This window comes from Nerophis lumbriciformis, linkage group LG36, assembly GCF_033978685.3.
Source record: "Nerophis lumbriciformis linkage group LG36, RoL_Nlum_v2.1, whole genome shotgun sequence".
In the NCBI taxonomy this organism is placed as follows: Eukaryota; Metazoa; Chordata; class Actinopteri; order Syngnathiformes; family Syngnathidae; genus Nerophis; species Nerophis lumbriciformis.
In genome coordinates, this window is record NC_084583.2 from 22,382,592 (window position 1) to 22,408,588 (window position 25,997).

At 40.8% G+C, this 25,997-nt stretch overlaps 1 protein-coding gene across 5 annotated transcripts; it reads right to left on the reverse strand.

Moving 5' to 3' along the window:
• Window positions 1-4,774: 4,774 nt before the first annotated feature.
• slc25a51b (solute carrier family 25 member 51b) lies at window positions 4,775-24,190 on the reverse strand. Of its 5 annotated transcripts, none has more exons than XM_061930335.1 (3): window positions 24,007-24,190; window positions 6,633-6,730; window positions 4,775-6,549 (listed from the first exon to the last, which is right to left on the reverse strand). In XM_061930335.1, exon 3 carries the CDS (start codon window positions 6,474-6,476, stop codon window positions 5,556-5,558), a length of 921 nt encoding a protein of 306 aa, XP_061786319.1. In that variant the 5' UTR covers window positions 6,477-6,549; window positions 6,633-6,730; window positions 24,007-24,190; the 3' UTR covers window positions 4,775-5,555. The 5 variants fall into 5 exon arrangements, with proteins under 5 accessions (XP_061786319.1, XP_061786318.1, XP_061786317.1 ...); XM_061930334.1 differs by having other exon boundaries at window positions 4,775-6,552; XM_061930333.1 differs by lacking the exon at window positions 6,633-6,730 and adding an exon at window positions 23,567-23,655.
• Between the last annotated feature and the right edge of the window lie 1,807 nt (window positions 24,191-25,997).

Genomic DNA, 25,997 nt, shown 5'->3' on the forward strand with positions numbered 1-25,997 from the left:
AAAAAGTATGAATAAGGTAGTGAACTGCAACAGATTCCCGTGTTTGCAATAACGTTAGCAGTGAGTTTACAGCCTCACTGATTTAACTACACAGCAAATAAAAGTCACGTTACTTAGCCAATAAACGTTATCTTACATTCAAAACTTACCGTTCTTTGTGCAACTTCAAATGCCGGACGAAGTTGGAAGTTGTTGCCTCTCCATCAGTCATTTTCGAACCGCATGTGTTGCATACTGCAAACCGTTTTGTGTTGACCACCTCGTAATTTTTATACCCAAACAAAATTATTTTAGGTATCATTTTTTGTTCACTGGCGTGTGGTTTGGACATGTCTTCTTCGTTGGTTGTCCTGCAATTTGATTGGATGAATGCTGTGTGATGAAAACAAAGTAGATCTAATTTGATTGGCTGTTGTACTGAGAGCACACCAGCTGACACACGCAACGCTGATAGACAAGTACACAATGAAAAATACGGAGCGCTCCCGAATAACTTTTTCATCTTTGGGTTTTGGGGAAAGTAGCAAGTCATGTCAAGTCATGTCAATTCAAAAGGCTCAAGTCCAAGTGAAGTCACAAGTCATTGATGTTAAAGTCTAAGTCGAGTTGCAAGTCTTTTTACATTTTGTCAAGTCGAGTCTAAAGTCATCAAATTCATGGCTCGAGTCCAAGTCATGTGACTCGAGTCCACACCTCTGGTATTTTAACACAGTATGTATCCCTTCTCTCGTACGTAATGACGTCATCACGTACGTACGTAACACAGCGCGCGCATTAGCTTTCAGTGTTGTTAAGCTAATAATAGCAATTTGGATAGCTAGCGTTAGCTGTCAATAAACGTATATTCTGTCATATTTGTTTTTTTTGCTTCTCTCGGACTGTTTTTGGAGCGCGTGTTAACGAGACCGGGTGAGTGACAGCCTTAAAAACCAATCATTTTAGACAATGTTGTGTTAAACCTCTACTGGTAGCGTAAGGCTATCATTAGCGGTCCCCAACCAGCGGCACCGGCCCGTGACGCATTTGCTACCTGGCCGCACTTACACATCAAATCATTTACAAACGGCCACATTTTCTCCTACTTCACTTTCATCACCAACTAGCTTGGTCATAGATGTATTATACACTCCTGATAGGAAGTCTCCATTTGCTAGATTTGTTACATCTTTCTTCCATGTGACAATGCAAATGAATCCATCCATCCATCCATCTTCTTCCGCTTATCCGAGGTCGGGTCGCGGGGGCAGCAGCCTAAGCAGGGAAGCCCAGACTTCCCTCTCCCCAGCCACTTCGTCCAGCTCCTCCCGGGGGACCCCGAGGCGTTCCCAGGCCAGCCGGGAGAGATAGTCTTCCCAGCGTGTCCTGGGTCTTCCCCGTGGCCTCCTACCGGTCGGACGTGCCCGAAACACCTTCCTAGGGAGGCGTTCGGGTGGCATCCTGACCAGATGCCCGAACCACCTCATCTGGCTCCTCTCGATGTGGAGGAGCAGCGGCTTTACTTTGAGCTCCCCCCGAATGACAGAGCTTCTCACCCTATCTCTAAGGGAGAGCCCCGCCACCCGGCAGAGGAAACTCATTTCGGCCGCTTGTACCCGTGATCTTGTCCTTTCGGTCATGACCCAAAGCTCATGACCATAGGTGAGGATGGGAACGTAGATCGACCGGTAAATCGAGAGCTTTGCCTTCCGGCTCAGCTCCTTCTTCACCACAACGGATCGATACAGCGTCCGCATTACGACGCAAATGAATAAACATGTCAAATGTAAAAGCTAGGTTCCATCTGATGTCTTTGCACATTGATGACCGAAGATCAGGAACAAAGTGACCATAGTAGTTTTAAAGATGGAGAAGTGCTAAATTGTTGCTTATAATTGTGCTGAAGGAAGAAAATACACATTTGCTTTGGCCCAGTAAGTTAAAGTGGTTAACTGGTATTATTACACAAGTAGTAAGCAATAACACATGGAAAATTGGAGCAAAAAAAGCTACCATTAGTGTATTCATGTATGAAATATTGCACAAAATATGAATACATAACTTTTAGAATGCAAATACAGGAATCTATTGTAATTAAAGTCCTTTTAATGTTCCAGTTCAATTCACACATTTAAAAAACACTTTAAGACCAAAGTCTTGAAAAAATGTATCACTCTTGAATCAACACAGTAGTTAATACTATGATCAATCAATCAATCAATCAATGTTTATTTATATAGCCCTAAATCACAAGTGTCTCAAAGGGCTGCACAAGCCACAACGACATCCTCGGTATAGCCCACATAAGGGCAAGGAAAAACTCACCCCAGTGGGACGTCAATGTGAATGACTATGAGAAACCTTGGAGAGGACCGCATATGTGGGTAACCCCCCCCCTCTAGGGAGACCGAATGCAATGGATGTCGAGTGGGTCTAACATAATATTGTGAGAGTCCAGTCCATAGTGGATCCAGCATAACAGTAAGAGTCCAGTCCACAGTGGGGTCAGCAGGAAACCATCCCGAGCGGAGACGGGTCAGCAGCGCAGAGATGTTCCCAACCAATATACAGGCGAGCGGTCCACCCCGGGTCCCGACCCCGGACAGCCAGCACCCCATCCATGGCCACCGGATCTGTGTGTCTTCCCCTCCACAAGGGATAGGGGGGAGCAGAGGAGAAAAGAAAAGAAACGGCAGATCAACTGGTCTAAAAAAGGGGGGCTATTCAAAGGGTAGAGTATACAAATGAGTTTTGAGATGGGACTTAAATGTTTCTACTGAGGTAGCATCTCTAACTGTTACCGGGAGGGCATTCCATAGTACTGGAGCCCCAATAGAAAACACTCTACAGCCCGCAGACTTTTTTTGGGCTCTGGGAATCACTAATAAGCCGGAGTTCTTTGAACGCAGATTTCTTGCCGGGACATATGGTACAATACAATCGGTAAGATAGGCTGGAGCTAGACCGTGTAGTATTTTATACGTAAGTAGTAAAACCTTAAAGTCGCATCTTAAGTGCACAGGAAGCCAGTGCAGGTGAGCCAGTATAGGCGTAATATGATCAAACTTTCTTGTTCTTGTCAAAAGTCTAGCAGCCGCATTTTGTACCAACTGTAATCTTTTAATGCTAGACATAGGGAGACCCCAAAATAATACGTTACAGTAGTCGAGACGAGACGTAACGAACGCATGAATAATGATCTCAGCGTCGCTAGTGGACAAAATGGAACGAATTTGAGCGATATTACGGAGATGAAAGAAGGCCGTTTTAGTAACACTCTTAATGTGTGACTCAAAGGAGAGAGTTGGGTGGAAGATAATACCCAGATTCTTTACTGAGTCGCTTTGTGTAATTGTTTGGTTGTCAAATGTTAAGGTGGCATTATCAAATAAATGTCGGTGTTTAGCAGGACCGATAATCAGCATTTCCGTTTTCTTAGTGTTGAGTTGCAAGAAGTTAGCGGACATCCATTGTTTAATTTCATTAAGACACGCCTCCAGCTGACTACAATCCGGCGTGTTGGTCAGCTTTAGGGGCATGTAGAGTTGGCTGTCATCAGCATAACAATGAAAGCTAACACCGTATTTGCGTATGATGTCGCCTAGCGGCAGCATGTAAATACTAAAGAGTGCCGGGCCAAGAACCGAACCTTGGGGGACTCCGCACGTTACCTTAACATAGTCCGAGGTCACATTGCTATGGGAGACGCATTGCATCCTGTCAGTAAGATAAGAGTTAAACCACGACAAGGCTAAGTCTGACATACCAATACCTGTTTTGATATCAATGTTAATTACAAACTAAATGTGGGATATAAATAATAATGGAAGTATGATTGTTTGTATATAATTGGTGCAAAGGTTCAACTAACATGTGTACAAGGATATTTCCCATGTCTTTACTGTGTATATAATTGAAGAGTGTTTATGTTGTGTACAAGGTGTATTCATGCAAAGGAAATTTCATAATTTTTGGAAGCTCATCTTGTATTTGACTTTGTTTATAGGGTTAGGCGCAATAAGTGTTCAACTTAAGCCTAAACCCTTTCGGTCTGCAACATTTTCAATTTATGAATGTACAACTGTTTATTTATGTAAAACTGTTTATTTTGTTGACCACTGACCGAAGAAATAAACTAAACTAAAAAAAAATAATGACAAGTATTTATAGCTTTATTATATATCCACGTTCTTGTCCTTAAATGTGATGTATCACCAATAACCCATTAGATACTAAGGTAAAAAAAAAAAAAGCCTACTACTTGCAAAAATATCACTGGAATATAAAGACAATATAACATACATCCATAAACATGGATGCATATGCAAAAGTGCAATATATTTATCTGTACAGTAATCTATTTATATCTGCACCTTATTGCTCTTTTAACCTGCACTACCATGAGCTAATGCAACAAAATGTTGTTCATATCTGTACTATAAAGTTCAAATTTGAATGACAATAAAAAAGGAAGTGTTTTAGTCTAAAAATGAGTACAAAACAAAAGTCTATGGAGAGATTTTTTGCAAAGGCTCCCACTAATTCAACGTTATGGTGAGTTTTTTCATGCACTTATTTGCTATACATGTATTTATCCGCCACACGTGGAAGGCCAGTCCCTAAAATTAATGCCTACATTAAACCGGTCCTTGGTGCAAAAAAGGTTGGGGACCCTTGAAAGCTTGCCGTTGGAGTTCTTGTTATATGTTTTGCTTTGAAAAATGTAACTGTTAGGACGTCGCAACCAGCACTTAGAAGAAAATGTACATCTTCTTCAATATGTAATCCGTACACAGGCAACCATTCAACGACCTTTTATTTGGTTGTGCTTTAGGGTGGGGAAAGCATTTACTCTCACAGGTTAAGTTTGCCCTTGTAAAAATGGCAACTCTTTACAAACTGTTGAAATGAAAGAGCGGTGAAGAAGTAGGCCAAGTGGTGCATTTACATGGCAGCTTGAGCTTTTTGTGCCACTGAACATTTACCTCCGCCTTCCCTCCCGCAGCCGCTGTGCTTGTGCGCGTCCAAACTGCGCCGCCTCTGCAGTCTCCGGGCTGTCAGGGGGCGGCTACTCGAGCGTGAAATGTGAGCCCATTATGTCCACAGATGTTATGGACGGAGGAGGAGAGCAAGCGTGGCATAAGGACGGAGTGGAGGGAGACCAAAATAAATGTCAGAGACAATTCTAGAAAAGCAAATAGGGTCATTTTTTAACCTCATTATAAATACTGTCCCAGTAATAAATACAGTAGCAGTAGTATTTAGTATGGTTGCAATCCTCATTCCTGTAAGTGTGGCTGTGAAGTAGGAAACTAATATTTTATTCCTCTTTTCTTGACAATTCTTTAGGGAAATGCAGTGCGTCATAATGGTCAAATGTTTTTTTTGCTCGAAACCGTAAAAAAGGTGCCCACACACACACACACATGCACGAACGCAGAGAAAACCTTTCCCCATCTGGACCCTGGCACAAGTTTAGTACCGTAGTTTCAATGTCTCTACAGAGTCATGATGGCAAGTGGTCAGCTCATGCCGACTGTGCAACGTCAGCACCGTCCCTCTGGAAACATCCGAGTCTCTCACACTATCTTCAGCAGCAGCTCGTAGGTGGCGTTGATGATGCCCCATGAGAGGAGCGAGCGGTGGTAGTTGAGGTGGGCGCCCCTGAAGAGCATGGCCACGCTCCCACCGCGCTCCCGCCACACTGTGAGCAGCACATGCCTGCACGGCTGGAAGGCGCCGCCCACCTGAGACTGCGCCCGCGACTTGACCACGTTCAACGGGAAGAACATGATCCCGAGGGCCGCCCCCAGGACTCCGCCGCAGACGAAGTCCACGACGAGGTGACCCGGTCTGCTCGTAGCTTCCGGGAGCTGCTCCTTTATGGGCCCGCGCAGGCCGAAGAAGAGCACGTTGCTGGGCCCGTTGCGGAGCACGATGGGCACAAGGCCGCGGTAGCACTCCCTGACGCCGTACTCTGTCAGAAGTGTCCGGAAGGTGTGGGCTGTGTTGTTGAAGCGTCCGTGGTGCCGGTGGTCCTGAAGGAGTGTCTGCACGCGCTCGAAGGGGGTCAGGAACGCTTCTGCTGTTCCTGCCAGTGCGGCGGCGAAGCTCCGTGTGACCAGCTCCGGCACGCCGCTGCCTTCTGCCCGCTTCAGAAGGACTCTGGAGAAGTCCTCGTACAAACCGAACATGATGGCCACCGTGGTGCTTTTTTGGAGCAGCGGGGGGAGCAGACCCCGGTAGAGATTCCGCAGCCCGTCCCTCTGGAGCTGCTGCACCGCCTCCACGGCCAGCACGCCGTGCAACTGCTGGCGGAAGAGAACCTTCTGGATGGGGAAGGTCACCATGATGTTAGTGAACGCCGCCATGGAGCCACAGACATAGTGCTTCCCTTGAGGCCCCAGTGTGGTGCTCAGAGGCCCGCTGGAAAGCAAGGAGTGACCCTTTTTGGCTAAAGAGGCCTGCGGTGGCGGGGTCTGTGCTGACGGAGAGTCCATGATTCTGACGGCCAAGAGAGGCTCAGTGCTCTGCAGGGGGCTCCTCAAGCATCACGTCAGCACAAGAAAACACCTGCTTTGAAGGAGAAAGGAAGTCAATATTAGGGTGGCCCACCAGCTCAGTCTGTTGGAGGGTTACTGTTAAAGTATACCTACAGGAAATCGCTATTTCGCCAATAGGGTTTCGAAAGGCCACGTGATTTTGCAATGCATTGTGGGTCTGGGTAGCCATAGTTGTTGGACAAAGGCATTTTCTACAATGTGAAAGCGAGCAACAAACTGGATTCAATTGGATCGTACAAAATGAAAAAAACAAGTGACAAACTACACTATTCCAAAGTCAGGCTACCTGGACATTTTTTCAAAAATGGTGGAATTGACTCATAAGAGCTATGAGCACATCCAATGGACGGGAGATTTAAGTCAAGAAAAATTGCTGCCAAACTTGTCTAGATTTCATCTCAAGAGGCAGTTTTAATACTGGTGAAGATTGTCCTTTGTTCACATTGTGCATTAACTACGGCTTTCATCTTTTATGTGTTTGAGATACATTATGTCCCCCGGCCTCGTTTTATTAGCAGGTTTCCCCGAAAAAACAAGCCCTTTATTACTTTTAATTATTTTGATCACTGCGCTACATTGTTTGTTAACTCACCCGCACCTAGCTTGGCTAACGCGAACATCCTGCTAAAAGCTACGTGTCAAACAGAATAAAACATGCTTTGGTTCAAACTTACCAGTGTGAAAAAGCTGTGAACACACCAACATTTACCAGGTGATGGCGTTAAAAGTCATGTCTGATCATCCAGGCTATTCTCCGTCTCTTTACTAGCTTCATAACCCAAATTCTTTCAGCTGGGACCGTGGAACCATTGGCACACATGTTTTTATGGGCTTTATGTTTTATATTATGTTTTTATATGTAATGGATCTCTAAGGTCTGCAATAAAGATTGATTGATTTGCTTTCACGTCGGAAATGAGAAAAATCTCACCAAATGCTTTTTTTTCCCTAGAGCGAGCATGACCACGATTGAGGCAGTTAATGATGCCGCACGTTCACACCATGTTTTGAACTTGTTAAAGGAAAAAAAAAACAACCTTAAGCACAGAGTCTTCCACTGAGCCATATAAATAAGCGAGTCAGAGTCCAGCAAGACCCACAATGCAATGCACGTCACACTTTCAAGCCCTAGTCTCGCAAACTCAACTAATCCAAATTCAAACAAATGATCAACAAACAGAGAATGTCTAGAACTTGTGGACAACAGAGCAGACAGCGGACAATAAGGAAGCCTCTGATAGTGTTTCTTTAAATAATTATAATTATTTTTTACTATTATTAAATATATTTATCTAAAACAGACCAGTAATTTGGCAAAAAAGCTCTAAAAATGTTCTTTTACTACACTCTAGTGCAGGCCTGGGCAATTATTTTGCCTCAGGGGGCCAAATTTAGAGAAAACAATGTGTCTGGGGGCCGGTATATCTATTTGTAGGAACACTAATACAAAACCTCACAATAATGTCTGATTGAATGCTAAAAACGTTATGACAGACCGCCTTCAAAAACACAATGCAATTTGTAATATTTTTACTGCATGAGACACCCAGAATGTACATGAAAATAAAGAATGTGGAATTTACAATATTAACTATGAACGATAAAACACTGAGTATTGACAACATATGAACGTCACACCACCTTTTACAATCAAGCGAAACGCAACAAAAATGCAACAAACAGTGAAATATGAACGCGAAGGGTAAAAAAACCCACCTACAATCTGATATATGTGATATATCACTAGGCTTTAGAACTTTGTTGTAAAAATCTCCTTCCGCGTCTGTCCCTGACACACACATTTCAGGCTCTGGAAACACTCTGTGGAAATGCTCCCCACCCACACTGCTTGGTGCCTCGTCTGAGCTGCTGTGACTTAGATTTCCATAGTAACTAATTAGATTACCATAGTAACTAATTAGATTACCATAGTAACTAGTATATCATGCAAAAGCGCAGATTCCAACCTTGTAAAGACTTAGTATAATTGAAGACTTACGATCATTAGAAAAGATGAGTGCACATCATAATGGCAGCTACACTTTACATCTTAAACATCTAAAATAATTATTTGGGAATGTCTGGCGGGCCACATTGAAAAGCTAAACGGGCCGCATGTGGCCCCCGGGCCTTAATTTGCCCAGGTCTGCCCTAGTGTCTACTTTTATGTATGTGTGGTATAAAATGAGTAAAGCATCAATACAGTATTTTTTCCAATTTTTACGGAAATATTGTGCTTTTTGAGGTTAAGGTTACAAAGAACATAAAACATTGATAAAATATTTCACAATCACAATTTAATTCAATGTTATTGGAAAACTTTTTTTTTTACAACATTGCAACTTTTGCCGATTTATTAAAAATCTGACACAAAATCAGGCATTTTAGGCCGCGACAATCACAAATGATGCCCGCGAAATCCTGATGGGACTGATCAATGCGGCAATTATAGGTGGAGTGTTTGTTTACCTTGCGACGAGAGGATGGGCTTTTAATCAGAAGCAGGCCAAATTTTAAAGTTAATGTTATTCCTTTAATAATGTATTAATAATGCTGGATACAACTGTAATGTTTACTTACTAAAACACATTAGATACAATAATATGTAATAGGGCTGTAACGATTAATGGAATCATACATACTTGTATTATATTTTAGAAAAGGTTTGATCAAGTGAAATTAGTGAGAGGACAATAGTAGTTATTAAAACACTAACCTATTTATTATTAACCGTCTGGAATGGACTTATGCTGTATAAGTTGAAGTGGAGTGTTAATTTGTTTTTTTGGTGGCACCGAGTGGTCACAATAATTCATGTAACTAAACTTATGAAGGAGTAAGTTGAATGATGTGGACACATTTGTTACTGGATACTTTAAATACACTTCAGCCTGGGAAGCTTGGTACGTGCAAGTAACATGCAACTATAATTATCTGACTTGTGTTTGTATTGACAAATGTGCTGTTTTAGACCGCAATATTGCTCAATTGCACACACTTATTATGGATGTCTATCTAGTGTGCTCAGCTGCTAGCGGCCTACACCGTGTTTACCTTTTGTAAATGACTTGACAAAAAGACAAGACAATACCAACATTGGACGACATTTTAATGTTAACTGGCAGTCCACATTTTGCACAATTAAACACTGCAAGACTGCTTGTACTGGACATTTTAGATGCAAGCTAATATCGTCCAGTATGTGTTTTGTTTTTTGCTGATATCAATATCGGCTCAGGACTCCCATATTGTGTAAATAAGGTAATCGAAATATGAAAGCTGAATTACTTTTGAAATCTTGCATTTGATGCTATTAGACTGCACCTAATTTTATGGCCAGTAACCTCGGGTTACAAACTTTTGGGTTTACGAAGTCTTGCATCAGCCAAAGTGTGCCTCCATGTGCGAACCATGTCTCTGTGTACGGACGCTTCATTCAGTCATTCATTCATTCATTTTTGTGTCTGCAGACAAAAACGCAGTGTGAGTCATTGTAGCGGAGGCAGAGCCTTCCACACGTACACTGTTTGGCCAGTGAGAGCGGTCACTCTCTTGCATCCGTTTCCGCGGCTGCGGGCGTTTGAACTAGGGCTGGGCGATATATCGCGGGTTTGTCTGTGCGATATACAAAATGACTATATCGTGATATCGAGTATACGTTCTCACGCAGTTGCTTTTAGCTGCGGGCATTACACTACAGGCTCTCCTCCTCTTTCCAGTCTCTCCTTCTCACAGACAGCAAGCGCACCTTCTTACACACGTCATATACTCTCACGACATACGTCACATATACGCCCTCCCCGAGCAGAGAGGTAGCAGCATGGGTAACGTTAGCTGTGGTGCTAGCGGAGTGGTGCGAGTGCGAATACAAGAGAAAGAAGGTGCGAATCTGGTAACAAATGGAGGAATAATTAATTCCCCCCAAAAAACAGCAGGGGGTCCATCGTCTGGCGGTGGTTTGGCTTCAAATGGGAATATGTCGAACAGACAATCGTAATTTGTCAAGTGTGGGGCAAAGGCGTTGCTATAAAAAGTAGCATTACTGCTGTAACAAACAGTTCAGGGTGTCCCAATTTACCGGAGTGTGTTAGGTAAGGAGGAGGAGTTTTGTCCCTCCAGAGTTGTTGCCGTAGGGTGTGTGTGGTTGTGGAAGGAGGTGTGTGATGTTGACATTAAAGAAGCGGTGGCTACCGAACCTGCTCTAATGTCTCCCGTTTATTATTTTATTAGATAAGTACACTGTATAGGTGAACCCAGGACACTCGGCCACACTGCTAATATGTAGCATCAATTGAAAAGTCACCCGCTAGACAATGAAGAGGGCTTACTCCGCACGTCAATATCTCCGTTCGGTGCCACACGTCCACACCATCAAAATGCCGAGGCAAACATTTCCAGATCAACACCGTATGAAAAAAATAGTGATTTCTTTAGTTGTGATTTCCTTCTCTGCATGAAAGTTTAAAAGTAGCATATATTAATGAAGTATGAAGAAGAATGTTTTAATGTAGACACATAGAATCATCATACTGCTGTGATTACATGCATCAAGTGTTCATTCAAGGCTAAGGCAAAATATCGAGATATATATCGTGTATCGCGATATGGCCTTAAAGTATTGCGATATTAAAAAAAGGCAATATCGCCCAGCCCTAGTTTGAACTACCGTATTTTCCACACTATAAGGCGCACCTAAAAACCTTCAATTTTGTCAAAAGCTGACAGTGTGCCTTATAATCCGGTGCGCCTTATATATGGACCAATATTGAGCCACAACAAACCTAAACTTCATTTTCATCAAGTTTAGGTCTCGCAGCTACGGTAAACAGCCGCCAACTTCATTTTCCCCGTAGAAGAAGTTCTTCTTCTATGGTTAGCAGCCGCCGAGTTCATTTTCCCCCCGTAGAAGAAGAAGTTCTTCTACTATGGTAAGCAGCCGCCCCCGTAGAAGAAGAGGCGCGCGGTGCATGCTGGGATATATGACGTTTCATTTCCATTTGTTTGTTTATGTAAAGAGCCCAAAATGTCTCCTATTAAGAGACACGCTTACGACGCAGAGTTTAAACTTAAGATGATCAGTCACGCAGTAGAAGACGGGAATAGAGCAGCAGCAACACTGACTCCATGTTGGATGCCGTATTCGCCCAACTGTTTCATTGGGACACTGAAGAAGAAGAATTGGAGGGATTCGTGGATGAGGAATAAGTTCATAAAGTGAGCTTTACGTGTTTATTTTGTGTGACATTAACGTTGACTTATTGATATATTGTTATTGCTCTGCACTATTTGGAGTGTTACTATATTGTGATTGCACTAACCTTTGATTTACCGTAACAGTATCAGACTGTTTTTGACCTGTTTATTGAATCAGGGAAAGCTCCCCTCCACTATGTGATATAAATGTTGCACTACATGTTATACCTTGCTGTTGTTAAAAGATAAACAAAACCCCACGTCACTGACTTCACCTCGGGGAAAATAATAAAACAGCTGTTTATTCATTTTGGGAGTGAACAGAGTTGTCAGAACGCTGGTTTGTAATCTATTAATAAAGTTTGACTGACCTATCTGACTGTTTTGTTGACATTCCCTTTAGCGCAGCTCCATCTAATGGATGCATAGGTGCGCCTTATAATCTGGTGCGCCTTATATATGAACAAAGTTTTGAAATATGCCATTCATTGAAAGTGCGCCTTATAGTGCGGAAAATACGGTACAAATAAACAGTAGTGAAAATAACTGCTGTAAAACTCTAAATGCTTAGTATTACGATATTAAATTAAAATGGTCAAAAACCCGTCATTCATAACTGCACTTAGACACGGACGAACTGACATGAACGACTGTCCCCATTACAAAACGTCATTCCCCAGTCTAAACTTGCACAAACACATTTCTGTCTAAACAACTGAGCTACATTATTCTCATTAAACAAAGGACGTGCTGTTTTTGCACAAACTTGACATGTTCAAACAGACGGACACGGAAGTGAACTCACGTGACGTCACATAAACAGGAAGTGAAATGGAAGATGAACATACTTAAACACAAATATAAATATGGCTCTTATGAATTCAGAACACTATTTGTTGTTTCCTCTGCCAAGAAAGTATATTGTGTCTATTTATATTAGTTATTAGAAAAATACAACTTGGTTTAAAGATTTTAGTGTATGTATAAGTACTTTTTGAGCACATTCAATAGCCCAATGATGATAACTGTGATCATTTGTCAACATTAATGTATTTAGCCAATTTGTTTATATTGTTTTTATATTTAAGGGTTACCCACCCCCTCCTTAACAGAGAAAAAAACAATTTTATTGATTTTGATTTTTTTTATTCAAGTAAAAAAAATTGCTTACAGACAAAGTATAATTTATTCGCATTATTTGTTTGTTTTATTTAAGTTGGTATTTAAAGGTTTACATTTGAAGTGAAATAGTGAAGTGAATTATATTTACATAGCGCTTTTCTCTAGTGACTCAAAGCGCTTTACATAGTGAAACCCAATATCTAAGTTACATTTAAAGCAGGTGGGTAAAGTGTATTGCCCAAGGACACAACGGCAGTGACTAGGATGTCGGAAGCGGGATTTGAACCTGGAACCCTCAAGTTGCTGGCACGGCCACCCTACCACCCGAGCTATACTGCCAATACCGTCAATTGCATTTGAAAAGGGTATACTTCCATTATTATTATGCATTACCATTACATCAGTGGTTAATTAGGCCCCAAAACATCCATTCATTTTCTACCGCTTGTCCCTTTTGGGGTAGCAGGGGGTGCTGGAGCCTATCTCAGCTGCATTCGGGCGGAAGGCGGGGTACACCCTGGACAAGTCGCCACCTCATCACAGGGCCAACACAGATAGGCAGACAACATTCACACACTAGGGCCATTTTTTAGTGGTCCCAAAACATAATGGCATAAATATCATTTATCTGCAATAATTTGTAGGTCAATACATTGTCGAGCAAAATTTGTTATCGGCCCAGGCCTAATAAGTACAGTACATTAATGGCGCTTGCAAGTATGATTAACGAAGCAGGCTCAGTAACTGTGCCACAACAAGTTTCAATTGTGAAGACAACTGGCATTCCTGGAAAATATGCCAGAGCAGACTTATTGCATATTGAGGAAAAGATACAACAGGTACCGCTCCTGAAACAGAAGGCAGACATGGAAGAGGGTTGGGGTCAGGTGGGGGGATTTTAACTTTTTAAATATTTAATTATCGTGAAAATATGGTTGTTAAAGTTCAGGATTTCTGCTTGTTTGCTTCTGCTTGTTATAAAGTAGAAAGTTGAACCATCCCCATGTGTTATGTTTGTTTGACATACAGTACTCTATAGAACAGGGGTGTCAAAGTCATTTTAGCTCAGGGGCCGCATGGAGGAAAATCTGTGCACACGGACTATTAAAATCATGGCATTAAACATGGGCATCTACATCAACTATAACATGGGCATCTACATCAACTATAACATGGGCATCTACATCAACTATAACATGGGCATCTACATCAACTATATGATTTGCCTGAGAAGCTGGACAGGACAAAAAATAAATAAAATAAAATAAAATAAAATCATGGCATTAAAACTAAAAAAACAAAGACAACTTCAGATTGTTTCCCTTGTCTTACTTTGGCCAAAAATAGGACAAACACATTTTGAAAATATTACAATAAAAACATAGAAAAAAATACCGGCAGCGGTAAAGTTTAGATCCATGAAGGAAAGAAGAAAGTGAATGAATGTTTATAACTGAATACATTTACAGATGCATAAAAATGTGTTTTCTTTTGTATTATTTTTTTAATAAATGAAGTAACGTTTATGATAACCTTTTTTCCAAAACACAATATAGAATGTGAGATATAACAGGATCATGCATACATTTACCCATTTTTATGACTCCCTGGGATCCCATTTTGAAAATTCCTAGCACCAACACAGCTGTGGCCTGCTTCTAATACTAATCTAATGTCATCCCGGGGGCCATAGATCATTCATTTGCGGGCCAGATTTGGCCCGCGGGCCTTGACTTTGACACCCCTGCTATAGCAGTTTGTGTTCAGAGTGTACAAACCTTAACTAAAATATAGACTGATGTTCAGGCTGGAACCCATTCTTCTTTTTGGAAACTGCTTCACTGTACAAACTTCTAGATTTACAAACCATGAACCAATTACGTTATTTAAATTGATGTTCTACTGTAGTTAGTTTTTATTTATTTATACAGTATAATTAATAGCAATGTCTACGTGTACACAATCAACACATGGGCAAGTAGACGTTCAGGAAGTTAAACTGTTTAACCTTAACAACCTACTGGCTGCTGATAAGGCTTATTACACAACTTGGTAGACAGCTTAGCCGTTGGGAAGTAGAGTGACAATGCTCCCTGATTTCAAGTGGTGCATCCACAACAAAATGCATTATTGTTTACACTTACTGCAGACCTGGGCAAATTAAGGCCCGTTAAGCTTTTCAATGTGGCCCGCCGGAGATTCACAAATATTATTTTTAGATGTTTAAGATGTAAAGTGTAGCTACCATTATGATGTGCACTCATGTTTTCTAATGACCGTAAGTCTTCAACTATACAAAGTATTTCAATGGCTGGAATCTGCGCTTTTGCATGATGTACTAGTTACTATGGTAATTTAATTAATTACTATGGTAATCTAATTAGTTCCTATGATAATGTAAGTCACAGCAGGTCAGACGAGGCACTAAGCAGTGTGGGTGTGGAGCGTTTCCACAGAGTGTTTCCAGAGCAGCCAGCCTGAAGTGCGAGTGTCAGGGACAGATGCGGAAGGACATTTTTTACAACAAAGTTCTAAAGCTTAGTGATTTATCAGATTTTAGGTTGTTTTTTTACCCTTGGCGTTCATATTTGGCTGTTTGTTGCATTTTTGTTGCGTTTCGCTTGATTGTAAAATATGTTGAGGGAGAGAGGTGGTGTGATGTTCATATGTTGTCAATATTCAGTGTTTTATCAGTTATAGTTAATATGGGATGAGAATCAGCACCTCCAAGTCCGAGTCCATGGTTCTCGCCCGGAAAAGGGTGGAGTGCCATCTCCAGGTTGGGGAGGAGATCTTACCCCAAGTGGAGGAGTTCAAGTACCTCGGAGTCTTGTTCACGAGTGAGGGAAGAGTGGATGGTGCGATGGACAGGCGGATCGGTGCGGCGTCTTCAGTAATGCGGACGCTGTATCGATCCGTTGTGGTGAAGAAGGAGCTGAGCCGGAAGGCAAAGCTCTCAATTTACCGGTCTATCTACGTTCCCATCCTCACCTATGGTCATGAGCTTTGGGTTATGACCGTCATGAGCTTTGGGTTATGACCGAAAGGACAAGATCACGGGTACAAGCGGCCCAAATGAGTTTCCTCCGCCGGGTGGCGGGGCTCTCCCTTAGAGATAGGGTGAGAAACTCTGCCATCCGGGGGGAGCTCAAAGTAAAGCCGCTGCTCCTCCACATGGAGAGGAGCCAGATGAGGTGGTTCGGGCATCTGGTCAGGATGCCACCCGAACGCCTCCCTAGGGAGGTGTTTAGGGCACGTCCGACCGGTAGGAGGCCACGGGGAAGACCCAGGACACGTTGGGAAGACTTTGTCTCCCGGCTGGCCTGGGAATGCCTCGGGGTCCCACAGGAAGAGCTGGATGAAGTGGCTGGGGAGAGGAAAGTCTGGGCTTCCCTGCTTAGGCTGCTGCCCCCGCGACCCACCTCGGATAAGCGGAAGAAGATGGATGGAGAAATCCCACATTATTTTCATGTACATTCTGGGTGTCTCATTCAGTAAAAACATGTAAAAATCAATTTTAAGGCAGTCTGTCATAACGTTTTTAGCAATTACCGTATTTTCCGCACTATAAGCCACACCTAAAAACCACACATTTTCACAAAAGCTGACAGTGCGGCTTATAACCCGGTGCGCCTTATATATGGATTAATATAAATATTTATTGTCATAAAGTTTCGGTCTCGCAACTACGGTAAACAGCCGCCATCTTTTTTCCCCGTAGAAGAGGAAGCGCTTCTTCTTCTATGGTAAGCAACTGCCAAGGTAAGCACCCGCCCCCGTAGAAGAGGAAGCGCTTCTTCTTCTACGGTAAGCAACCACCCGCCCCCGTAGAAGAAGAAGCGCGCGGGTATTACGTTTCATTTCCTTTGTGTGTTTACATCTGTAAAGACCACAAAATGGCTCCTACTAAGCGACACGCGAATAACGCAGAATTTAAACTTACATCACAGATGGTGTCAAAAAACAAGTGAAGCACACAAATACAACACTCGCCGTCATTCCGGGTGGATTAACCAAAGAACTCCAACCGCTCGATATTGGTGTCAACAGGGCATTTAAAGCACGACTGCGAACGGCGTGGAAACAATGGATGACCGAAGGCGAACACACCTTCACTAAGACAGGGAGACAGCGCCGGACGACATACGCCAACATCTGCCAGTGGATTGTAAATGCCTGGGCGGATATTTCGGTCACAACTGTGGTCCGAGCTTTCCGGAAGGCAGGATTCACGGAACTGCTGGACAACAACAGCGACACTGACTCCGATGACTTCGACGAGACGGAGCCGGCCATTTTGGATCCCGTATTCGCCCAACTTTTTAATTCGGACACCGAAGGAGAAGAATTCGAGGGATTTATGAATGAAGAATAACTTCAGAAAGTGAGCGTTATGTTTATTTTGTGTGTTGTGACATTAACGTTCGAGCAACATTAAGTTATTGCTATTGCTCTGCACTATTTTGAATTTTACTATGTTTGTGATTGCACATTTGCACATTACCGTACATTTTGGGAGTGAACAGAGTTGTTAGAACGCTGGTTTTTAATATATTATTAAAGTTTGACTGACCTATCTGATTGTTTTTTTGACATTCCCTTTAGCGCAGTTAGATGCGGCTTATAACACGGGGCGGCTTATAGGTGGACAAAGTTTTGAAATATGCCGTTCATTGAAGGCGCGGCTTATAACCCAGGGCGGCTTATGGTGCGGAAAATATGGTAATCAAACATTATTTTACCCTTTGCGTTCATATTTGGCGGTTTGTTGCATTTTTGTTGCGTTTCGCTTGATTGTAAAATATGTCGATCGAGAGGGGGTGTGACGTTCATATGTTGTCAATATTCAGTGTTTTATCCTTCATAGTTAATATTGTAAATCCCACATTATTTTCATGTACATTCTGGGTGTCTCTTTCAGTAAAAACATGTCAAATTCCATTTAATCTTTAAGGTGGTCTGTCATGTTTTTAGCATTCAATCAGACATTATTTTACCCTTTGCGTTTATATTTGGCTGTTGCATTTTAGTTGCGTTTCGCTTTATTGTAAAATTTGTGGATGGAGAGGGGGTGTGATGTTCATATGTTGTCAATATTCAGTGTTTTATCATTAATAGTTAATATTGTAAATCCCACATTCTTTATTTTCATGTACATTCTGGGTGTCTCATTCAGTAAAAACAAGTCAAATTCCATTTCAATTTTAAGGCGGTCTGTCATAACGTTTTTAGCATTCAATTAGACATTATTTTACCCTTTGCGTTCTTATTTGGCTGTTTGTTGCGTTTCACTTGATTGTAAAGTATGTTGATCGAGAGGGGGTGTGATGTTCATATGTTGTCAATATTCAGTGTTTTATCGGTCATAGTTAATATTGTAAATCCCACATTCTTTATTTTCATGTACATCCTGGGTGTCTCATTCAGTAAAAACATGTTAAATTCCATTTCATTTTTAAGGCAGTCTGTCATAATGTTTTAAGCATTCAATCAGACATTTTACCCTTCGCGTTAATATTTGGCTGTTTGTTGCATTTTAGTTGCGTTTCGCTTGATTGCAAAATTTGTGGATGGAGAGGGGATGTGATGTTCGTATATTGTTAATATTCAGTGTTTTATCATTCATAGTTAATATTGTAAATCCCACATTATTTTCATGTACATTCTGGGTGTCTCATTCAGTAAAAACATGTTAAATTCCATTTCATTTTTAAGGCAGTCTGTCATGTTTTTAGCATTCAATCAGACATTATTTTGCCCTTTACGTTCTTATTTGGCTGTTTGTTGCGTTTCACTTGATTGTAAAGTATGTTGATCGAGAGGGGGTGTGATGTTCATACGTTGTCAATATTCAGTGTTTTATCGGTCATAGTTAATATTGTAAATCCCACATTCTTTATTTTCATGTACATTCTGGGTGTCTCATTCAGTAAAAACATGTTAAATTCCATTTCATTTTTAAGGCAGTCTGTCATGTTTTTAGCATTCAATCAGACATTATTTTACTCTTCGCGTTTATATTTGGCTGTTTGTTGCATTTTAGTTGCGTTTCATTGATTGTAAAATATGTGGATGGAGAGGGGGTGTGACGTTCATATGTTGTCAATATTCAGTGTTTTATCGGTCATAGTTAATATTGTAAATCCCACATTCTTTATTTTCATGTACATTCTGGGTGTCTCATTCAGTAAAAACAAGTCAAATTCCATTTCAATTTTAAGGCGGTCTGTCATAACGTTTTTAGCATTCAATTAGACATTATTTTACCCTTTGCGTTCTTATTTGGCTGTTTGTTGCGTTTCGCTTAACTGTAAAATATGTGGATGGAGAGGGGGTGTGACGTTCATACGTTGTCAATATTCAGTGTTTTATCGGTCATAGTTAATATTGTAAATCCCACATTCTTTATTTTCATGTACATTCTGGGTGTCTCATTCAGTAAAAAAATGTTAAATTCCATTTCATTTTTAAGGCAGTCTGTCATGTTTTTAGCATTCAATCAGACATTATTTTACTCTTCGCGTTAATATTTGGCTGTTTGTTGCATTTTAGTTGCGTTTCGCTTGATTGCAAAATTTGTGGATGGAGAGGGGGTGTGATGTTCGTATATTGTTAATATTCAGTGTTTTATCATTCATAGTTAATATTGTAAATCCCACATTCTTTATTTTCATGTACATTCTGGGTGTCTCATTCAGTAAAAACATGTTAAATTCCATTTCATTTTTAAGGCAGTCTGTCAATGTTTTTAGCATTCAATCAGACATTATTTTGCCCTTTACGTTCTTATTTGGCTGTTTGTTGCGTTTCACTTGATTGTAAAGTATGTTGATCGAGAGGGGGTGTGATGTTCATACGTTGTCAATATTCAGTGTTTTATCGGTCATAGTTAATATTGTAAATCCCACATTCTTTATTTTCATGTACATTCTGGGTGTCTCATTCAGTAAAAACATGTTAAATTCCATTTCATTTTTAAGGCAGTCTGTCATGTTTTTAGCATTCAATCAGACATTATTTTACTCTTCGCGTTTATATTTGGCTGTTTGTTGCATTTTAGTTGCGTTTCGCTTGATTGTAAAATATGTGGATGGAGAGGGGGTGTGACGTTCATATGTTGTCAATATTCAGTGTTTTATCGGTCATAGTTAATATTGTAAATCCCACATTCTTTATTTTCATGTACATCCTGGGTGTCTCATTCAGTAAAAACATGTTAAATTCCATTTCATTTTTAAGGCAGTCTGTCATGTTTTTAGCATTCAATCAGACATTATTTTACTCTTCGCGTTTATATTTGGCTGTTTGTTGCATTTTAGTTGCGTTTCGCTTGATTGTAAAATATGTGGATGGAGAGGGGGTGTGACGTTCATATGTTGTCAATATTCAGTGTTTTATCGGTCATAGTTAATATTGTAAATCCCACATTCTTTATTTTCATGTACATCCTGGGTGTCTCATTCAGTAAAAACATGTTAAATTCCATTTCATTTTTAAGGCAGTCTGTCATGTTTTTAGCATTCAATCAGACATTATTTTGCCCTTTACGTTCTTATTTGGCTGTTTGTTGCGTTTCACTTGAATGTAAAGTATGTTGATCGAGAGGGGGTGTGATGTTCATACGTTGTCAATATTCAGTGTTTTATCGGTCATAGTTAATATTGTAAATCCCACATTCTTTATTTTCATGTACATTCTGGGTGTCTCATTCAGTAAAAACATGTTAAATTCCATTTCATTTTTAAGGCAGTCTGTCATGTTTTTAGCATTCAATCAGACATTATTTTACTCTTCGCGTTTATATTTGGCTGTTTGTTGCATTTTAGTTGCGTTTCGCTTGATTGTAAAATATGTGGATGGAGAGGGGGTGTGACGTTCATATGTTGTCAATATTCAGTGTTTTATCGGTCATAGTTAATATTGTAAATCCCACATTCTTTATTTTCATGTACATCCTGGGTGTCTCATTCAGTAAAAACATGTTCAATTCCATTTCATTTTTAAGGCAGTCTGTCATAATGTTTTAAGCATTCAATCAGACATTTTACCCTTCGCGTTAATATTTGGCTGTTTGTTGCATTTTAGTTGCGTTTCGCTTGATTGCAAAATTTGTGGATGGAGAGGGGGTGTGATGTTCGTATATTGTTAATATTCAGTGTTTTATCATTCATAGTTAATATTGTAAATCCCACATTCTTTATTTTCATGTACATTCTGGGTGTCTCATTCAGTAAAAACATGTTAAATTCCATTTCATTTTTAAGGGAGTCCGTCAATGTTTTTAGCATTCAATCAGACATTATTTTGCCCTTTACGTTCTTATTTGGCTGTTTGTTGCGTTTCACTTGATTGTAAAGTATGTTGATCGAGAGGGGGTGTGATGTTCATACGTTGTCAATATTCCGTGTTTTATCGGTCATAGTTAATATTGTAAATCCCACATTCTTTATTTTCATGTACATCCTGGGTGTCTCATTCAGTAAAAACATGTTAAATTCCATTTCATTTTTAAGGCAGTCTGTCATAATGTTTTAAGCATTCAATCAGACATTTTACCCTTCGCGTTAATATTTGGCTGTTTGTTGCATTTTAGTTGCGTTTCGCTTGATTGCAAAATTTGTGGATGGAGAGGGGGTGTGATGTTCGTATATTGTTAATATTCAGTGTTTTATCATTCATAGTTAATATTGTAAATCCCACATTCTTTATTTTCATGTACATTCTGGGTGTCTCATTCAGTAAAAACATGTTAAATTCCATTTCATTTTTAAGGCAGTCTGTCAATGTTTTTAGCATTCAATCAGACATTATTTTGCCCTTTACGTTCTTATTTGGCTGTTTGTTGCGTTTCACTTGATTGTAAAGTATGTTGATCGAGAGGGGGTGTGATGTTCATACGTTGTCAATATTCAGTGTTTTATCGGTCATAGTTAATATTGTAAATCCCACATTCTTTATTTTCATGTACATTCTGGGTGTCTCATTCAGTAAAAACATGTTAAATTCCATTTCATTTTTAAGGCAGTCTGTCAATGTTTTTAGCATTCAATCAGACATTATTTTACTCTTCGCGTTTATATTTGGCTGTTTGTTGCATTTTAGTTGCGTTTCGCTTGATTGCAAAATTTGTGGATGGAGAGGGGGTGTGATGTTCGTATATTGTTAATATTCAGTGTTTTATCATTCATATTTAATATTGTAAATCCCACATTCTTTATTTTCATGTACATCCTGGGTGTCTCATTCAGTAAAAACATGTTAAATTCCATTTCATTTTTAAGGCAGTCTGTCAATGTTTTTAGCATTCAATCAGACATTATTTTACTCTTCGCGTTTATATTTGGCTGTTTGTTGCATTTTAGTTGCGTTTCGCTTGATTGCAAAATTTGTGGATGGAGAGGGGGTGTGATGTTCGTATATTGTTAATATTCAGTGTTTTATCATTCATAGTTAATATTGTAAATCCCACATTCTTTATTTTCATGTACATTCTGGGTGTCTCATTCAGTAAAAACAAGTCAAATTCCATTTCAATTTTAAGGCGGTCTGTCATAACGTTTTTAGCATTCAATTAGACATTATTTTACCCTTTGCGTTCTTATTTGGCTGTTTGTTGCGTTTCGCTTAACTGTAAAATATGTGGATGGAGAGGGGGTGTGACGTTCATACGTTGTCAATATTCAGTGTTTTATCGGTCATAGTTAATATTGTAAATCCCACATTCTTTATTTTCATGTACATCCTGGGTGTCTCATTCAGTAAAAACATGTTAAATTCCATTTCATTTTTAAGGCAGTATGTCATGTTTTTAGCATTCAATCAGACATTATTTTACTCTTCGCGTTAATATTTGGCTGTTTGTTGCATTTTAGTTGCGTTTCGCTTGATTGTAAAATATGTGGATGGAGAGGGGGTGTGACGTTCATATGTTGTCAATATTCAGTGTTTTATCGGTCATAGTTAATATTGTAAATCCCACATTCTTTATTTTCATGTACATTCTGGGTGTCTCATTCAGTAAAAACATGTTAAATTCCATTTCATTTTTAAGGCAGTCTGTCATGTTTTTAGCATTCAATCAGACATTATTTTACTCTTCGCGTTTATATTTGGCTGTTTGTTGCATTTTAGTTGCGTTTCGCTTGATTGCAAAATTTGTGGATGGAGAGGGGGTGTGATGTTCGTATATTGTTAATATTCAGTGTTTTATCATTCATAGTTAATATTGTAAATCCCACATTCTTTATTTTCATGTACATTCTGGGTGTCTCATTCAGTAAAAACATGTTAAATTCCATTTCAATTTTAAGGCGGTCTGTCATAACGTTTTTAGCATTCAATTAGACATTATTTTACCCTTTGCGTTCTTATTTGGCGGTTTGTTGCGTTTCGCTTGATTGTAAAATATGTGGATGGAGAGGGGGTGTGACGTTCATATGTTGTCAATATTCAGTGTTTTATCGGTCATAGTTAATATTGTAAATCCCACATTCTTTATTTTCATGTACATTCTGGGTGTCTCATTCAGTAAAAACATGAAAAACAATTCCATTTAGTTTTTAAGACAGTCTGTCATAAAGGTTTTTAGCATTCAATCAGACATTATTGTGAGGTTTTGTACGAGTTGTGTAAATGTGACCCCTCTAGTCAAAAGGATTGCCAGGCCTGACTTACTGCAAATAAAGCAGCGTTGACGTTTAGGAACTCTTCACCTTAATGCCTTCGATCGATTTCCAACACGCCCTCTGCTTTCTTGAGGCTCGTCCCGTCGTAGCAGCACTTTCAAGGCTTGTCCACACACCTTAATAGTCGCATAACACGGCTGTGTTTGACATTATGCGACCGGGGAGGTTAAAGTTCACCACACTGTTGCACACAAGCTAACATGCTACACGCCATCGCCCACATGCTTCGGCTGGAGCTCGGACGACCGAAGACGTGCGTTAATGTCAGCCACGAATAAACAGACGCACTTTATGGAATCTGTTTATGAAAATAAGACTATGATGCGAGCTCCAGCAGCGCGTTCAAACGGACATTGCAGGATGACAGGTTGGCGGCAAGAGGCACACATTACAACGTTTCGCTTTAGGAAGGTGTATTTACCTGTAAAGCACACTAGTTGCCGTCGTGTTTAGGAAGGTGTATTTACCTGTAAGGCACACTAGTTGCCGTCCTGCCAGGCGCAGCGCGGCCGTCCCTGCAGAGACTCACAGGCCAGTGTTACTCGAGGTCGTGTCTGACTCTGCAGCAACCAGCAACATCTTCTTCTTCTTCTTCTCTTCTTCTTCTTCTGGCTGAACGTTGCCGTTGACATAGCAAGCATGTCCGCCACCCTATGGACAGGAGTGGAAGTATTTAAAGATTACACATTCTTCACTTCACTCGTCTGCGATGAGGTGGCGACTTGTCCAGGGTGTACCCCGCCTTCCGCCCGATTGTAGCTGAGATAGGCTCCAGTGCCCCCCGCAAACCCCAAAAGGGAATAAGCGGTAGAAAATGGATGGATGGATGGGCACTTCACTCGTTTTGAAGTAATTCTTACCTTATGATAAAATTGTGTCTAATAATACTTAAGTAATAAGTAAGTAGTAAGTAATAATACTTACAATGTTAATGATCTTTATAGTCTTTACACCGAAGCGCATTTCCCAAAGAGGAAGGGCAACCTGCAATGATGTATTTGTCCACTAGATGTCATCTGCGCAAAGTCCATCCATCCATCCATCTTCTTCCGCTTATCTGAGGTCGGGTCGCGGGGGCAGCAGCCTAAGCAGGGAAGCCCAGACTTCCCTCTCCCCAGCCACTTCGTCCAGCTCCTCCCGGGGGATCCCGAGGCGTTCCCAGGCCAGCCGGGAGACATAGTCTTCCCAACGTGTCCTGGGTTTTCCTCGTGGCCTCCTACCGGTCGGACATGCCCTAAACACCTCCTTAGGGAGGCGCTCGGGTGGCATCCTGACCAGATGCCCGAACCACCTCATCTGGCTCCTCTCGATGTGGAGGAGCAGCGGCTTTACTTTGAGCTCCCCCCGGATGACAGAGCTTCTCACCCTATCTCTAAGGGAGAGCCCCGCCACCCGGCGGAGGAAACTCATTTCGGCCGCTTGTACCCGTGATCTTGTCCTTTCGGTCATAACCCAAAGCTCATGACCATAGGTGAGGATGGGAACGTAGATCGACCGGTAAATTGAGAGCTTTGCCTTCCGGCTCAGCTCCTTCTTCACCACAACGGATCGATACAGCGTCCGCATTACTGAAGACGCCGCACCGATCCGCCTGTCGATCTCACGATCCACTCTTCCCTCACTCGTGAACAAGACTCCGAGGTACTTGAACTCCTCCACTTGGGGCAAGATCTCCTCCCCAACCCGGAGATGGCACTCCACCCTTTTCCGGGCGAGAACCATGGACTCGGACTTGGAGGTGCTGATTCTCATCCCAGTCGCTTCTTCTTTCGCTCTTATTTGGTTGTCCATATAGGAATAGATGAGTTTATTCTTAAACTGAAATAATTCACGAGTATAAAATACAATGATTCGTTTTTCTTGCAATTGTACCCTTTTAGGCAAGCCCTTCTACGTGGTGTGACCTTGCTAGACGATTCACGGCTATTTTGACCAATCATTGGACGCCCTGCATATGACGTCACGAATACGGCACCAAATCATACTTGCCAACCTTGACACCTTAGAATTAGGGAGATTTTCAAAAAGCCCGCTGGGGGTGTACTGTATATACAGGTAAAAGCCAGTAAATTTGAATATTTTGAAAAACTTGATTTATTTCAGTAATTGCATTCAAAAGGTGTAACTTGTACATTATATTTATTCATTGCACACAGACTGATGCATTCAAATGTTTATTTCATTTAATTTTGATGATTTGAAGTGGCAACAAATGAAAATCCAAAATTCCGTGTGTCACAAAATTAGAATATTACTTAAGACTAATACAAAAAAGGGATTTTTAGAAATGTTGGCCAACTGAAAAGTATGAAAATGAAAAATATGAGCATGTACAATACTCAATACTTGGTTGGAGCTCCTTTTGCCTCAATTACTGCGTTAATGCGGCGTGGCATGGAGTCGATGAGTTTCTGGCACTGCTCAGGTGTTATGAGAGCCCAGGTTGCTCTGATAGTGG

Excerpts from the sequence above, each read along its gene's own strand:
- slc25a51b (XM_061930332.1), bottom strand. The coding sequence starts at position 6,476 with ATGGACTCTCCGTCAGCACAGACCCCGCCACCGCAGGCCTCTTTAGCC.